The sequence below is a fragment of the Squalius cephalus genome (assembly GCF_949319135.1).
Source record: "Squalius cephalus genome assembly, chromosome: 19".
NCBI classification, from domain to species: Eukaryota; Metazoa; Chordata; class Actinopteri; order Cypriniformes; family Leuciscidae; genus Squalius; species Squalius cephalus.
In genome coordinates this window covers 32,613,387-32,632,427 of record NC_137140.1, presented here as the reverse complement: position 1 = coordinate 32,632,427, position 19,041 = coordinate 32,613,387, and the positions used below count along the sequence as shown (strand labels likewise).

At 37.3% G+C, this 19,041-nt stretch overlaps 1 protein-coding gene and 1 long non-coding RNA gene across 2 annotated transcripts in view; both read left to right on the top strand.

The window, feature by feature from the left end:
* The window catches only part of LOC307146505 (uncharacterized protein), a 122,312-nt gene that overhangs the window by 20,104 nt on the left and 83,167 nt on the right, over window positions 1–19,041 (top strand). Inside the window, exons 12-13 of the mRNA XM_079850621.1 lie at window positions 15,639–15,734; window positions 15,820–15,970. Coding sequence (XP_079706747.1) covers window positions 15,639–15,734; window positions 15,820–15,970 — 247 coding nt within the window. The remainder of the gene's footprint in view (window positions 1–15,638; window positions 15,735–15,819; window positions 15,971–19,041) is intronic.
* Window positions 13,013–14,215, top strand: LOC307146506. Its single transcript, XR_013819113.1, has 3 exons — window positions 13,013–13,036; window positions 13,715–13,848; window positions 13,952–14,215. It is a non-coding gene; the product is annotated as an uncharacterized lncRNA (long non-coding RNA).

Below are 19,041 nucleotides of genomic sequence, written 5' to 3'. Positions count from 1 at the left end.
CTTGAGCAGGTTAGTGAGTGGATGCAACACCGAAGACAGGCCTGGCAGGAATTTTCCAACATAGTTAACCAACCCAAGCACCTGCCGCAGCTGCTCCACGTTGGAGGGGCTGGACATCTGAGCGATAGCCTCCACTTTGCTCTCATCAGGCTTCACACCATCCGCACTAATGATGTGTCCAAAGAACTGCAGTTCAGTCTTTCCAAAGTGACACTTGGCCCTGTTGAGCTTGAGACCGGACGCCTTAACCGTCCGCAACACCGCGTCGAGATGGCGGTCATGTTCCTCTTTTGTAGATCCGTAAACCAGGATATCATCCATTACAACGACAGTCCCTTCTAGGCCTTTGAGCAGGTCGGTCATCAGCCGCTGGAAAATCTCAGGCGCTGATGTAATGCCAAATGGCAGACGTTTAAAGCAAAACCGGCCCATTGGGGTAATGAAGGTTGTCAATTTTTGGCAGCTGGGGTCCAATGGAATTTGCCAGAACCCACTAGAAGCATCCAGAGTGGAGAAAACTTTGGCTCCTGCCAGCTTAGGTGTTATATCATCCAGTGTGGGCAAAATATAACGTTCACGCTTCACTCCCTTGTTCAAGCGTTTCAAATCCACACACACTCTGACCTCGTCCTTGTTGCGTTTTGGAGCACGCACCATTGGGGCACACCAGTCTGTCGGCTCTGTAACTTCCTCAATGATCTCGAGGCTCAGCATACGCTTTAGCTCTTTCTCTACTTTTGGAAGGAGCGGAAACGGAACTCTGCGTGGCGTGTTGACGCTGTACGGGACTGCTTCCTCGGTCAGCTCGATCTTAACAGGCTCACAGTTCAGTAGTCCTATTTCCCCGAACACATCGCTTGTTAAGTCACTAGTGATAGCATTGACTCTTGCTACTAGCCCCATGTGCTTTGCCACTGCCTTGCCCAACAAGTTACTAACATACTGTCCTTTTACAACTGTAATCCAGTATTGGTATTTCTGACCTTTGTATGTAGTGGTGGCAAGGAACTTACCCACGCATCGGACTTTCCCGCCTGGGCTGTACACTGTTGGCCTGGACTTGTTCAGTTTTGGTTTTTGACGAAGTTTACTGAAAGCCTCTTCAGTCATAACGGTGGTATCAGCACCTGTGTCGATTTTAAAATCCACCGGACTGCCATTCACAAGTAGCTCTACATCCCAGTCAGTATCGGGGTTTGACTCCTCAATGATGTTTGGCTTTGACTTTGTGGTTGCTCTCAGGAATAGTTCTCCAATAAAAAATGAATCCTCGTCTGAATCCATAACGGCCTCTGCTCTGACTTCTTTCAGCATCTTGGATTTACACACGGCCTCAAAATGTCCGATTTTATTGCACTTTCTGCACCTTTTATTACGGGCTGGACAGCTTTCCTTTTTATCATGCATCCTGTTGCATCTCTGACAGTTCAGTTTGTTCTCGCTGTATTTCTGTCCTTGTCCCTGCCGTGGTTTATCATAGCTCCTCCTTGTGCTATTGTACTGTTTACGTCTCACCTCATTCACTGTAGTTTCCGCGCGCTCTGCACTTTGTTGTTTCACTTGTTCACTTTGCCGTGCAAGCTGGATGGCTCTCTCCAGAGTCAGGTCCGCCTCTAGCTGGAGTTTTTGCGAAACATCTTTGTCCATTATTCCGATGACGATCCGGTCCCGGATCTGCTCGTCCTTCCCCGCACCGAACTCGCAGTGCTGCGCGAGCTCGTACAGGCTCCGCACGAAAGCTTCGACTGTCTCACCGGCCCTTTGGTTCCGCTTATGAAAACAGGCGAAAACGTTTCTTTTCGGGACAAAGTGTTTGTCAAACTTCTGCATCACTAGATTAAACTCATACTCTGGATGTGGCATGGCCTCGGTTGCCGCAGGAAACACAAACGAGCCGTACATAGGTTCGGCATCTCTCCCCATCGAGTACAAGAGCGAGTTCACCTGCACTTCGCTGCTCTCTTTGTCCAGTTTCGATGCGACTCTAAACCGGGAGAATCTCTGCCGCCATGTAAGCCACTCCGCTGGCTGCGAGAAATCGAACGGCTCGGGAGGTCCAAACTTTGCCATTTTGCCCTTAATGTCGGCGTGAAGTACTTAATTCTGACACCATGTCATGATATCAGGTAAGACACGGCTCGTTGTATTTTATTCAAGAGCGTTCTTTTATTTTACTACAACACAGAGCAGCCTAAGCCATCTGTTGGACTCTCTCAATAATAATCATACAGTGCCCTCTAGTGGTTAGCATACCCAAACTACGGTAACTTAACATGGACAAAAGACAATCTCACAACATTGACCGAGTGGATTAGGTAGTCTATTCTTAGCATGGTGTGAGTGAGTGGACGAAGGGGCAAATTTGCATATTCATGGTTCTATACGAAATAAAGCAAGGATTTAGGATTACATTTTGCATATGTTATTAATATAATTTTTCAAAATAGACAAAACAGAGTTGTTTAATTATATAAATGAAAATAGAACAAAATAGAATCATTCATATATATTTATAGAGTATGTAGTGTGACCTCAAGAGCTCACTGATGTCAATGTTCCAGGTCGTTGGGCCAATAGTCAAGCTCAAAAGTTAACCTTACTATCAGTTTGTTCATGATGCTTTAATGAATTGCCTTTTTGAAAGGCAATTTAAATTTGTCCATGGAATAAAGATAGTTGTAAACATTTTGTATGACGTATAGTTCAGGGGCCTGTTTCAGAAAGGAGGTTAAGTGAAAACTCTGACTATGTTAACCCTGAAATGAGGGAAACTCTGGGTTTTCTGTTTCAGAATGGGAGGTATGTTAAACCTGAGAAAGCAGAGTAAGTCAAGCCTGTTTCTGAAAGAGAGGTAACTTATACTCAGAGTCAGTTACCATGGTAACTTACTCTGTGAACCTAACCTGGTCAGGAGCAGGTTTTCTTCGGTAAACCCAGAGTTTATTTCGGTCTCCTCCCATTTTTTAAAGAGGAAGTAGTGTTTAAACACCTCATTCATTCTTTCAGTACATTTTTATTAATCAAATTAATCTTTTATTAATAAATAAAATATTGCTATTTTTACTGCAGTTTTTTTTCTATTTTTTTTAATAAGATGAAGTCTATATAACTCCTTAACTGGCAACTGAAAATACAGTAGTAGATTAGAGTTACATAATGTAGTTCTAAACAAATTCTACAGAATTAAACTGTGGCATTTACTGGAAATCACTGAACTGTGTTGATCTGTGCACCAGAAGTTGCTGGACCGTCCTCCTGCTGTTCTTCCACACTCTGGGGGCGGGGGAGAGATAAGAATACCTGTTTATACTTAGATTTAAACTTTGATTCTAGGCTACTCCACATAAAAATGTGAAAAAATCTGAATGTGTAGACACATAATATTAACATTACCTCTGTAGGCCTCTCTGTGGCAGCAGAAACTCTTTATCCCCATCGTCCTGTGAAGATGAGCATTTGGTTGAGTACACTTTATAACACTATTTGTCATAATTTCTGGTGTATTGAGTGGCTACTTACAACTGCCTGGGCTTCTGTTGGGACAGGAGGCTCCAAAAGACAGATATTACCATCAGAATCTATTGGGACCAACAAAAAACCCAACCCAGAGTAAAATAAATGGAAATATCAAAAATAGCCTATATAAAAAATAACACATATGTAAACCTCTTACATTTTATGAAGGCCCTTGAATCTTCGGGAATGACCGGATCTGAAGTCCCTCCAGGAATTCCCTCAGCCAAAAATGCTGCTGCACTGCTAGACACTGGATCTTATTTAGTTATTTAATATGTCAAATGTTTGTAAAGTCAGGTAGCCTACACCCATGATGTGCTCATGCCTTACTTGATTGAATTATGTTTTTATTAGGGCCGGGACTCCATTAAAAAAATTAATCTAATTAATTAGAGGCTTTGTAATTAATTAATCAAAATTAATCGCATTTTAATCAAATATAAATTAGGGCTGTCAATCAATTAAAAATAATTGTGTTGAACATGTTATTGAAATAATGTTCAAATGTTCAAAGGGTGAGCATTGAAATAATTGTGCCTAGCAAATAATCAATACAATACAATTAAACATTATTAAATTATTGAACATTATTAAATTATACATTTAATATTAAACATTAAATTATAAACATTATTTACACTTGCTTTACAGGTTTTTAACATTACTTCGAAAATGCTACAATTTAAAGTTTGAGATGTTTTTCATCTGTTTTATAAAGTATTTTTAGACTTTTGTTTTTTCAGAATAAAACTTGTTTTACAATCTTGAGCATGTGTTATATTTTTATTAATTGTGTTTAATTAAGCCATTGCTGCAAGTAATTTGACAGTTAACAATATTTTAGTGTACAGTTAATCACAAATTCAGTCAGCATTGTCATGACTCATTATCCCATGATGAAAGGTAAGACGGTGAAACAACGTCACGATATCAACGTTGATTCAATTTGCAAAACCGAAGCATAATTCAACGTACGTCCACATACAATCTTTATTCATCCATATTGAAAGAAGAGACGGTGAAACAACGTCACAAAATCAACAATGAAACAACGTCACGACATCAACAGTGAAACAACGTCACGAATTCAACGTTGATTCGTTTTGCACAATCGAAACATAATCCAACATTGATTCGACCTTGGTCGCTTACGTTCACCGGTGAATCAACGTTGAAATGCCGGCTGTTTTTTTATAAGTAAATGTTCCCATCAATGATCCAGGCAGCGCCAGCGCGTTCTCGTCTCCCTCCTTCATTTTACAGTCGAATGGTGGCTAGAACGGCTCCAGGTTCAAAGGTCAATATGGAATGGATTAATCTGCGTTATTTTTTTTAACGTGTTATTTTTTCTCAGATTAATTAATCGAAATTAACGCGTTAATGTCAGCAGGATTGCACAAACATGAAAATTAAAATTAGGTTTACATACTGTTCTTCCAGTTTCACCTCTGATATTATAACAGTTGGGTAAGTTACTTGTATTACTAACTACAAATGACATCTTCAACCGTGTAATTAGATTAATGTAATAATGACTATCTTTAGAAAGCATTGGTCTACTTATTACTAAATCCCATATCAACCTTAAAAACTTGAACAATAACGTTACAAGGAGAGACAAGAAACTGCACTTTTAATGCTTTCAAATAAACAATATACAATTGCATGAATTATTCATGAATTGACCAAAGTGTGTATAGGGAGAAGGTTACATTAAAAATATACCTTTTAAAAATGTATGTTAAATATACAGAATTGTTCTATAGTCTAATGCAATTACATCAGATTTTACTTTAAATTACAGAAGAATTAAGAGTAATCCCTTTGATTAAATGACATGTTCTAATACTGTAAAATTACAGTAATAATGTTCGTACTGGTGAGAAATATGCAGACCTTTTTGTCTGGCGCTGTTGCCATGGTGACTCATAATATCTGTGCTCCATTGATAATGGCTTTTTATAGTTGTGGTGCACGTGCTTAACTCAGAGTGAGTCAACTCAGAGTTGATTGAACTAACTCATTTCAGCTGTTCTGTAACTGAAAACTCAGTTTCCCATCTCAGGGTAAGTCAACTCAGAGTTCAAGTTTTAACTCAGAGTTGGTTGAACCTCCTTTCTGAAACAGGCCCCAGGTTTGTCAAGAATAAGTTTCCATTCATATGTTGGTGACGTGGAAGTTTTTTTTTTTTTTTTTTTTTTTTTTGGAAAGAATATGAAGGATGGATGTTTCTTTGGAAATAAGTACATGTAAGTGATGTTACTCAACAAGAAGGGGAAATTTCTTTTTGTTTTTCAAGCATATAATTACACAACACACACACGCATGCATGCGAGTTCACACGTACTTTCACACACAATCTTTTTTTACATCAGTGTGTAGGCTCTCCAAAGTCGTAAGTACTCCAAAGTAGTTTTACACTGAGCTACTGATATTTTATATCCTAACTTAACCCAACCCCTACTTCTGCGGTATACACAACCCTCACACACCATTTCTCTTCTGATAACAGTTTATTTCTGTCTGTAAAATAAACTGAAACATTTAGATATATTTAATGAAACTTTTAAGCATCTTAATAAGTGGATACAAATTGGAAAAAATATTTTATATTGTCTAACTTCTTTTCAATATTTTGACATGATTTAAAAACAAAAGTGAAAACAGCTTCCAGCACATACAGACTTTCACAACCATTTGTTTTAGTGCTGGTTACCTTTCAAAAAAAAATAAAACAAATAAATTGTGTTTATGGTAAAACACATTCAGTCATTTAGTCACTCTTTCCTGCTTTTAGCTCTTACTTGGAGCAGTACAGTGGCAGGTACAGGGGAATTAAATCCATGTGCATTTTGTTTTTCTCGATTGCTTAAACGCATTTCTTGAAACTATGCCTCGTATTCTCAAAACGATAAACACAAATCCATAACTTCTCACCCAGTTCCCCAAACATCATCAAAACAATTCACTATTGCTGAAAAACATCAGCATCACCTCAGACATCACACACAAGCCCTCACAAACACACACACTACAACATAGTCTTACATACTAGTGCGAAAAAGTTATGTTGCTAGCGCCCCATATGCATTTTTATTCATTCATGTACTACACAGTACAACACACACACACACACACACACACACGCACAAATGATTCCGCCTCAGCAATCCCGTCTTTGGTCTGGGTCACAGGGCTATATATTGGCCCTAGCCAGGCAGCGGTGGGAAAATCCTCTTGCATGCCTGTTCCCTGCTGGCACACATCAACTAATAATAATAATAATAATAATAATAATAATAATAATAATAATAATTTGAACTGAAATATTTGGCAGGCTTCTTCCATTTCATCATCTCTGTGTCCTAGAAAAATAGAAGTACAGATTACTGTAACTGTAACACATCCTTTTCACAAAATGGAAGCAATCAGAAAACTCTATCTGTATGTGAGGCAATTTGATGCAGCTACGGTACTTGTATGTGTTGTAACAGCACAAAGTACAGCTCTCAAAAGTTACAGAGCAGTCTGAAGTACATCTACTGTACCTGTTTTTCTCCTGTACCCTCTTCCTCCTCCACCCCTCCTCCTCCTACTCCACCTCCTCCTCCTCCTCACCTCCTCATCCACCTTCCTCCTCCTCCAGCCCCTCCTCCTCTTCTTCCTCTCCCCCTTCTCCTCTTCTTCCTCTTCCTCCATCTTCTCCTCCTCCACCCTTCCTCCTCCTCTTCCTCCTCCACCTCCACCTCCTCCACCCCTCCTCCTCTTTCTTTTCTTTCTCCTCCTCATCCTCCCCCTCCTCCTCTTCATCCTCCACCTCCTCCTACACCCCCTCCTCCACTTCCTCTTCCTCTTCCTCCTCCACCTCCACCCTTTGTGTTTGCTCAAGGGATACAGACAATCAGACGTGTATACCCTATAATCTAAAATCTAAATGTCACAAGAAAATGTAAAAGATGTACTGATGACAGCATGTTTTTTTTGTTTTGTTTTTTCATTCCAGATGATCCTCTTAATTACGGGGCCGTAACAGATTTAAAATCAGTCAACTTCCTGCCAATCCACATCAGGTAGAAGAGCAGCAGAAGAAGCAGTCTGAGGTAAGTCAAATCTTTCCCTTTAATGTTAAGCTCCATAAACTATATTCTCAAATTAGAATGTTTGTCCTTTCTTGTGAAACGTATTGAAATAAAAATAAATCAAATAAAAATATTGGCGGTACATATATATATATATATATATATATATATATATACAGTACCAGTCAAAAGTTTGGAAACATTACTATTTTTAATGCTTTTGAAAGAAGTCTCTTATGCTCATCAAGCCTGCAGTTAAAAACAAAAAACAAAAAAACAGTAATATTATGAAATATTATTACAATTTAAAATAATGGTTCTCTTTTTTAATATACTTTAAAATGTAATTTATTTTTGTGATGCAAAGCTGAATTTTCATCAGCAAGTACTCCAGTCTTTGGTGTCTTATGATCCTTCAGAAATCATTCTAATATGATGATTTGATACTCAGTTATTATCAATGATGGAAACAGTTGTGCTGTTTAATATATTTTTTTGGAATACTTTTTTCAGGATTCATTGATGAGTAAAACGTTAACAGCATTTATTCATAAAAACAGCATTTATTCAAAATAAAAACATTTCTAACAATATAAATCGTTACCATCACCTTTTATCAATTTAACGCATCCTTGTTGAATTAAAGTACTAATTTCTTAAAAAAAAATAGTTATTGTTCCCAAACTTTTGAACGGTAGTGTATATTGTTACAAAAGATTTCTATTCTAAATAAATACAGTTCTTTTTTAACTTTTTATTCATCAAATAATCCTGAAAAAAGTATCTCAGGTTATAAAAAAAATATTAAGCAGCACAACTGTTTCCAACATTGATCATAAATCAGCATATTAGAATGATTTCTGAAGGATCATAAGACACCAAAGACTGGAGTACTTGCTGATGAAAATTCAGCTTTGCATCACAAAAATAAATTACATTTTAAAGTACAGTATATTAAAAAAGAGAACCATTATTTTAAATTGTAATAATATTTCATAATATTACGGTTTTTTTTTTAACTGCAGGCTTGATGAGCATAAGAGACTTCTTTCAAAAACATTAAAAATAGTAGTGTTTCCAAACTTTTGACTGGTACTGTATATATATATATGTATATATATGTATATATATATATGTATATATATGTATATATATATATGTATATATATATATGTATATATATGTATATATATATATATATCGCCATTATTTTTATTTCAATACGTTCTAATTTGAGAATATAGTTTATAGTTTATCATATATGTATATGGACAGATTTGTTGGTACACTTCCATGAAGAAAAGAACCCACAATTTTCTCTGAAATAAATTGAAATTGACAAAAGTAAATAGAATCCATCATTGTTTAATCCAGGTTTAATTAAAAAAAGATTTGCTTTAGAATTTTGATTTGAATATTTTAATTTAAAAAAATGAAAATGGGTTGGACAAAAATGTTGGGACCCTTAACCTAATATTTTGTCGCACCACCTTTAGAGGCAATCACTGCAAACAAGCAATTTCTGTAGTTCCCAATGAGACTTCTGCACCTGTTAACAGGTATTTTGGCACATTCTTCATGAGCAAACTGCTCCAGCTGTCTCAGATTTGATGGGTGCCTTCTCCAGACTGCATGTTTCAGCTCTTATCATAGATGTTCAATGGAATTCAGATTCGGGCTTATGGAAGGCCAATTCAGAACTGTTCAGTGTTTTGTTCTCAGCCATTCTTGGGTGCTTTTAGTTGTATGTTTTGGATCGCTATCCTGTTGGAGAACCCATGAGGTGCAACTGAGACAGAGATTTCTGACGCTCGGCAGTACATTTCGCTCCAGAATGCCTAGATAGTCTTGACACATCATTGTGCCCTGCACAGATTCAAGGCACCCTGTGCAGCAATGCAGCCCCAAAACATAACTTAACTGCATGAATGTGTACATAAGTACATCAAATCTGAGATGAAAGAAGTTTGACACATTTTAAAGTAACTGTAGAAAAGTTTGTGTAAAGTTTTGAAGTCATAAATTTGACAAAAACATTATGGGCCCTATTTTAACGACCTGAAACTCAAGTGTCAAGCGCAAAGCGCAAGTAACTTTGTGGGCGGGTCTCGGGCGCTGTTGCTATTTTCCCGGCGGGATAAATGACTCTTGCGCCCGGCGCAAATCTAAAAGGGGTTGGTCTGAAGTAGCTTCATTATTCATAGGTGTGGTTTGGGCGTAACGTGAAATAAACCAATCAGAGAGTCATCTCACATTCCCTTTAAAGGGGGGGTACAATGGTGTTTCATGTATTCAGAGTTGTTTACAGTGTTAAAGAGATGGATTCTCATGCTAAACATGGGCAAAGTTTAAAAAAAATATTTTGGACGAATAACAGAGAATTTCTGTGCCGAAAATCTTACTTCCGGGTTGGAACAAGTTTCGGCTGTTTTTTTTCGATCGTGGATCTAATGACGTAGACGAGAGTGGAACTCCTTATATGAGCATTTCTCTCGGAAAAGCTCGCCCGCGCACACGTCGACCAGAGGAGAGCGAGACCGCGCACATCAACGCGCTTCAACAGGAAATCATCGGCAGCCAGCGCTGCATAGGATTTGTTCAAGAATGTCTCCAATAAAGTGTGTTTTTGGATGTGAGGGAAAGCTTACCGTGTTCAGTTTTCTAAAGAACCCAGTGTTTCAGGAACAGTGGATGCAGTTTGTTTTTCCGGGGCAGCAACGGAGTGTACCAAGTGCGGTTGTGTGTTCTGGTCATTTCAGTGACGAATGTTTTATTAACAAGGCCCAGGTCGACGCTGGATTTGCAAATCGTTTGCTATTAAAACGTGGAGCGGTCCCAGTGATAAAAGACCCCATTCATGTAAGTACAACTGGATCAGATTTCTGTCTTTTGCTGGAAATCAAGCACTACCGCTTGACTCTATAGCTCCGCCTCCAGGACTTCGGCTTTTTCCGGAGAGAATCGGAAAGCTGTATTTTTCTTTTATAAATATAATAAAACTAAACACTTTTTGGAGATATTAAGGATGCACTACTACTCTATAGGTACTCAAGATTAACATGAGATTAGGTGAAACTGTGCATGTTATGTACCCTTTAAGAGCAGACGCACTTTTTCCATAGCGGATTGCTATTGTAACGGCGGATTTGCCAGGCGTGCGCCAGGAGCGGTTCACAGCCGAGGAGAGCAACGCTCTCGTCACGGCCGTAAAAGAGAGAGAAGTTACATTGAAATGGAGAAACCCACCCAAATTAACTTCGGTTAAACAGGCGTATGATAATTTGGGTAAATGTGTAAGCTAGATGTATGCTTTTATAATAAATTGTCTGTCTATCTATCTATCTATCTATCTATTGTAATAATGTATGATTTGCAAAAATGAAAACTGCTGCATCTGTGTAGATGAGAGAATCAAAGTGCGCGTTGTGCACACGCTACATTGATTATGGCCAAGCATGCGCCCTTAAAATAGCATCTGAATAACATGCGCAACGCGCCACTGACTTTAAACTATTTTTTCCTGGTTAGTGGCGCAATTGTTTTCTAAACCTGCAAAATAGCATGAAGGAACGTTTGCGCCGGAACACGCCTCCTCTTTGTGCTGAACCGCCCTGGGGAGCGCAAGTGTATTTCCTAACTTACCGACGTGCGTCTCTGGAGGGAAAAGTCCGCTTTGCGCGGGTGCAAAATAGGAATGATACATGCGTCGGTGTACAAAGTCAATTGCGCTGGGTGCAAGATAGGGCCCAAAATCCCTTTTATTACTATATACACTACAGTGCAAATTAAGATGCATATTTACTACAGTAGTTTACAGTTAAATTAATGTATGTACACAATATATACATCATAATATAACAGAAAACTTTAAAATAAACTTTAATAATTATAAATAATTAATAATAATTAGATATTTAATATTAGCTTTTACCGTTTACAGCTATAAATGAATACAGTCAGATTTGATTGAATCATCTGATTTTTAATTAGGGTTTTTATTAAGAGATATTCCTGATTAACATGGTTTAAAGGTCCCCATAGCATGGATTATTTTATTATTTTATAATGTTTCCTGGGGTGCCCTTATAATGTTAGTATGTTTTTTTGTTTTTTTGTCAAAATTGTCATAATTTAGAAATAAAAGGCATTTTTCCAAGCCTTATTTTAGCCTCTGATTTGAACGCTCTGTTTGAAGGGGCGTGTCTGCTGTGTGAGTTCAGTGTAAACGCCCACTGCTGTGATTGGCTGTGAGACTTCAGTGTAAACGCCCACTGCTGTGATTGGCTGACATGCTTGCATATGAAATAGCTAGTATTACATGTGGAACTCTCTCAAAAACTTTTACTATTACAGCTATTATACGTTTTTACTATTACAGCTATCGAGATTAACGAATCGTGAGAAGTTTTTAAAGTATATAGATCTATTCCCATCACATAAAAGGTTGCACTGATGAGCATTGAGCAGATGACAGCCTGTTGATCGAGTGAATGAAGATCTTATCATTGCAACGCAGTTTCTGCACTCTCACTAATGCTTTCACCAATGCAAACATGATGTAAATACACTAAGAGCTTCATTGTGCAGTGTAACAGTGTCATTGATTTCATAACGAGTTTTGGCAAGTGTCCAGATAAACTCGCTCTGTGTGATTTACAGCTTGGGCGATTGGAAAGGGATTGTTCTTTGATCGCTTTCTGTATGTATTTTAATCACAGTTTAAATAAGATTATTTTCATCCTACCAAGAGAAACGATGTGAAGTTGATATTTTAGTCACTGGCTTGATTTACTGATGCATAAACAGTATTGAACAATTTTGAGAGAAAGATTTTCTGTCTGAACTTGAACAATTACACATCAGAAATTCACATAACCCTCTGGTTCTTCAAAGGCTCGGATGAAGGAATTAAAAAAAAATACTTTTGTGTTAATTTGTACATCCAAACCCTGAGTAACTGCCATGCTCCGCTCGTTTGCAAGTCATTTTTTCATGGGCGGGCCAAATTCTCTTTGCGGGCAAAGCAGAGAAAGGAGAGGAAACCTTTCCCCTTATGACAACATAAGGGGAAGATATCAGATTCGCCTGTCTGAGCTTTCGTTTTCTCAAAGGCGAAGCAGGATGGTTTACACCTATCACAATTTCTAGCCACTGGGGAACCATAGGCAGGCTAGGGGAACCTCATAAAGTGAAATTTTCATGCCATGGGACCTTTAAGTGCATTTATATAATGCACAATGCTCTAATAATGCTCTCTGATTACAGAAGGACTCCTACGTGCTGGTTTTATCTGACTTCATCATCATGAGATTGTCTCTGGTTTCACAGCTTCTGCTGGTGTTCATATCAGTCCTGGCACTGAGTAAGGTTTAGTTTACTATCTGTTGTCAATAATCTATCTTTCTCTTTAACAACCAGGGCACAAACAACAACACTGGCAGGTAAAACAGACTTTTATTGTTTATTAGAACAAGATTATTGTCCACTCTAACCATTCTCCTTATTGTGTGGGGCCATTATAACATCTTCAGCTGATTTGAGATGTTTCATTATTGAATAAAAAATGGTCGTTTTCAACTGTTTAGCTATTTTCTTAAAGCCACTTCCTGATTTGTCCTGCTCAATAACGTTTTGTTACTAATCAGTGACATATTCTGACATATTCATATTCATATTCTGGCTTGTGCATCATCTCATGATTAGAGCAGGAAGTCATGACTTACCACAAAAGTTCCTAAACACTCAGGTGAACTTAAAAACATAAAGGAATATACTCTAATTAGATTTTAAGAATTTATAGTGTTGACAATAATTGTGGAACACGTTTTGGAGAAATATTTATTTAATGTTTTACACATTTAATTTTTTCTATAATTTTACTTCAGTTAAAGGATAGATTTTTGTGGACATTTTTAATGAAAGAAACAGCCCATTTAACTCATATTTATTTACCAATCGTGCCAATATTAGTCCACAGTTACACCAGTCCACCGTCATCATCTTCCACTACTAATCGCAGACAGTTTCCTCACACATGACATGAACAAACATGAGCTTCTTAAATCACTGTACAATTTAAATGTCAAATCCTTTTGCATATTTGTTAATTTTCTTGGCAGCACAAGGAATATTCTACCCATTCGGCTCATCAGCAGGAGACACAATAAACGCTGCTGCTGATGATGGAAGCTCCTCAGTTATTCCACTGTTGAGTCCATTTCTGTTCTTTGGCCGCACATACAGGCAGATTTATGTAAGAATTTGATTCCATCTTGATTCAAAGTGAGTGGTGGATGTTTTATTAACTCATCTGTGATCCTGTGACTGTGATTTTGATAATATTTCTCATGTTTTAGGTTAATAATAATGGACACCTCACATTCAACCAGCCTTCATACCAATATATTCCCTACTCCTTTCCTGCTAATGGAAGCCAAGATATAATTGCTGGTCTCTGGACCGACCTTGACAACCGTGTGAGAGGTGTGGTTTCATATCATCAGTACACTAATGGAAGTGTTCTCACACACGCCACTCAGGATATAAACAATCATTTCCCAAATCTGGCCTTCAGCGCTTCTTGGGTTTTTGTTGCAACGTGGGATAAAGTCGCTTACTATCCCAACACTAACACAGTAAGGTTGATGTACTTCTGAAATGTGAACGTTTCACTAAAACAATTCAATTTCAAAACACGTTATTGGTATGAACACAATAATACACAAAGAAAGTGAGAGAGAAATGACAGAAATGGTCATGCAAATAACAACAACAACATAATGTAATTTTTAATTCACTTTTACATGGTGTTTGAACATAAATGTGTGTTGGCAGTGTGTGAGCAAAACCACCCTAGAATGATAAAAATCCACCCAGTGTTTTTTTTACAATCTCAATAAATCATAAGCACTGTCTCAGAATGAGCTGTTCTCAGATTCGGCGCAATGTGACGTAGAATTGAGCAGGCCCCTCCCACAACTGTTGAGTGACACTTCAGTTTGAGCCTAGACCCGCCCTGAGTGAGCTGGACACAGAGTCCGCCATTGTTCGACGCTTGAGCAGCTGTAGATAAGAATGTCTCCTAAGCGATTGAGGTGTGTTGTTGTTGGATGTAAGAATGAACATAGCAGTCTTCATTTACTCCCGTTGTTACTCAAGGATGGATCTGTACTGTTTGTGATCCAGCTTACAGTCTCCGGAGCAACAGGCCTAACGTGACTGGACACGGAAGAAATGAAAGTGCGAGCGTGCTCTTTATGACAGCTCTTCGAGTCATTTTACGGATATAAGGTTTACCAGTTTATTTAGCACCCACTGAAAAGGTGTGTATATTTGTTTACTGTTAGTTGTAACGAGTGTTTTGTGTACTTCGCTGTGTATGTTGTTGATAATGAAAGGGAGAGAGAGAGAGAGAGAGTTTATGGATAAGACTTTAATGCGCACTTCTTATACTATGTTTATTCAGCTCTTACAGAGATTCTCTGGAGTAAAACTAACGCTCATCTTTTGTGTGATGTACAATGAACTTCACTGAACTCGTCAGTATATTTTGGTCATCATTCGGACGGGTTTTGCTACAGCAGGCTTGTATTAGTGGATAAAAGCAGATGACAAATAAGTTATAACCATAATTAAACTAAACTATACCTGTTCTATGTCCATACAGCATATATTCTCTGGCTCTGTGGGCATTATTGTCCAACTCCGAGTCGAAATGAACACCGCAACTGAGAGTTTCTGTTCTGATATTATCAGATGAGATTGTCCTGACTGAAGCGCAAGCTTGTGAGGCTCCGCCCCCTGTGCCGTGCAGCAGCAGTTAATTTGCATTTAAAGGGCACACACTAAAACAGCGCGTTTTTCTGAGCCCCAAAAAATTACAATTTAAACATGCTGTAAAAAATGATCTGTTGGTTATTTTGAGCTAAAACTTCACATACATACTCTGGGGACATCAGAGACTTATTTTACATCTTGTGAAAAGAGTCATAATAGGTGCCCTTTAAATAAAGATGAACCATCTTTTTTTTTTATCTTTTTCAGGAAACATCGTTTCAAGTGGTTTTAATTTCAGGCAGTAATTTTTCATTTATTCTGATGAATTATGGAGACATTGCTGTAACAGGACATCCGGTGGAGGTAAAACAAACTTGTTTTCTGTATCAGAACAAAATGTTACTATTTTCTATAACAATGTATGTAAGTATACTGTTTAAATACACAGGCTGGTTATGACACAGTAAACTCCACTGACTTCTTTGTGATTCCTGAATCAAACAATGGGAGCTTCATCTCAAACCTCAATAACTCCAGTAATGTCCATGTTCCCGGTCAATGGATCCTCAGGGTGGACAGTGGACACAACGCCTCTAATAGTAAAATATTTATCGTTTTAGAAATACATGTTTCCCATTTAATGTTTTGTATGATTATTTTATGCGTACACTGTAAAAAAACAAAAAAACAAAAAAAAAACAATTGTTGTTTTTACAGAAAAAAAAAAAAAAAATAGCAGCTGTGTTTGCCAGAATAATTCAAGTCAAGTCACCTTCATTTATATAGCACTTTTAACAACACAGATTGTTTCAATTTTAAACCAGTAAATCCAACAGCCCTGCTGAATTAGCAAGGCCATGTTGCTACATAAATCTGTTTTGTACATATTGACATTCACCATAATAACACTGCTGGTAAAGTGAAAGACACATGATGAATCAAAGTTAATCACAAACAGCTTTTCCACAAGCAGAAGTAAATACTAATATACAGAAGGAGCACACAGTCTCATGCACACAAATACAAAACACCATCACTGTAATAAATCACTAAAATAATGCCATAAACATCGATACATTTAACAACATAAGATGTCACATAAAACCCTAATGTACATAACTGATGACAAAAAAACAGTAACCCTTTATTTCACAGTGTCTTTGTTACATGTAGTTCCTAGTAATAACTATTATGCATAATTACATGCAATTAAGCCTAAACTAAATCCTAATCTTAATCCGAATGTAAGAACATGCAGTTACTTAATATTACTAAGAAACATACTGTAATTGTTAACTGTAAACTTATGGTTAAAGGGGCTGTATGTAAGGATTTCCATGTATTAATCCCTTTTGTATTGACAGTTAACAGTGTGTAAGAAACTTAAAAAACGAGACCTTTCCCGACTTCCTAGGTTTGATGAAAGCCTGTAGGCTGAATTTTATATGAAGGACTCGGGACGTTTTTGCCTGAAAATCAAAAGTATATGACATTACACTACTGATAGCCTCTCTACTATTCTACGAAACATGAAACGAACGCTTATGCAATGTTCAGGATAATACTGAAAGTGCCATTCTGTACTGTAATGTCAATGTGTCATGAAAAAAAAAGGGATTCATTCAAACTATAACTCAAATATACCTTATAATTAAACTATTATAACAGTGTAATTTTAATTCTTCCTCTTTTAACATATGTTTTAGTGAGGTGATATTTAAATGCTTAGTTTTATAATCAAAGCTGCTTAGTTTTTATTGTGGGGAGCAAAACATAATGATGAAGGAGAGATGTATAAATAAGACGACAGAAGGCATATAGTAGATTGTGTACAACAGGGTTAATTGAGCTTTACACAAAGATTTAAAATGTAATGTTCTTTTTCTTAAAAAGCCATTGCATCAACGACACCTCCTTTAACGACATCTGCATCAACAACATCTGCATCAACAACATCTACAACAACATCTCCATCAACAACATCTACAACAACAACAACATCTCCAACAACATCTCCATCAACAACTTCTCCATCAACAACATCTCCATTAACAACATCTCCATCAACAACATCTACAACAACATCTCCATCAACAACATCTACAACAACATCTCCATCAACAACATCTCCATTAACAACATCTCCATCAACAACATCTACAACAACATCTCCATTAACAACATCTCCATCAACAACATCTACAACAACATCTACAACAACATCTCCATTAACAACATCTCCATTAACAACATCTCCATCAACAACATCTCCATCAACATCTCCAACAACATCTACAACAACATATCCATCAACAACATCTCCATTAACAACATCTCCATCAACAACATCTACAACAACATCTCCATTAACAACATCTCCATTAACAACATCTCCATCAACAACATCTACAACAACATCTCCATTAACATCTCCATCAACAACATCTACAACAACATCTACAACAACATCTCCATTAACAACATCTCCATTAACAACATCTCCATTAACAACATCTCCATCAACAACATCTCCATCAACATCTCCAACAACATCTACAACAACATATCCATCAACAACATCTCCATTAACAACATCTCCATCAACAACATCTACAACAACATCTCCATTAACAACATCTCCATTAACAACATCTCCATCAACAACATCGCCATTAACAACATCTACAACAACATCTCCATTAACAACATCTCCATTAACAACATCTCCATTAACAACATCTCCATCAACAACATCTACAACAACATCTACAACAACATCTCCATCAACAAAATCTCCATTAACAACATCTACAACATCTCCATTAACAACATCTCCATCAACAACATCTCCATCAACAACATCTCCATTAACAACATCTCCATTAACAACATCTACAACATCTCCATCAACAACATCTCCATTAACAACATCTCCATTAACAACATCTACAACATCTCCATTAACAACATCTCCATCAACAACATCTCCATTAACAACATCTCCATTAACAACATCTACAACATCTCCATTAACAACATCTCCATTAACAACATCTCCATCAACAACATCTCCATTAACAACATCTCCATTAACAACATCTCCATTAACAACATCTACAACATCTCCATTAACAACATCTCCATTAACAACATCTCCATCAACAACATCTACAACAACATCTACAGCAACATCTCCATTAACAACATCTCCATTAACAACATCTCCATCAACAACATCTCCATTAACAACATCTCCATCAACAACATCTACAACAACATCTACAACAACATCTCCATTAACAACATCTCCATTAACAACATCTCCATCAACAACATCTCCATCAACATCTCCAACAACATCTACAACAACATATCCATCAACAACATCTCCATTAACAACATCTCCATCAACAACATCTACAACAACATCTCCATTAACAACATCTCCATTAACAACATCTCCATCAACAACATCTACAACAACATCTCCATTAACAACATCTCCATCAACAACATCTACAACAACATCTACAACAACATCTCCATTAACAACATCTCCATTAACAACATCTCCATCAACAACATCTCCATCAACATCTCCAACAACATCTACAACAACATATCCATCAACAACATCTCCATTAACAACATCTCCATCAACAACATCTAC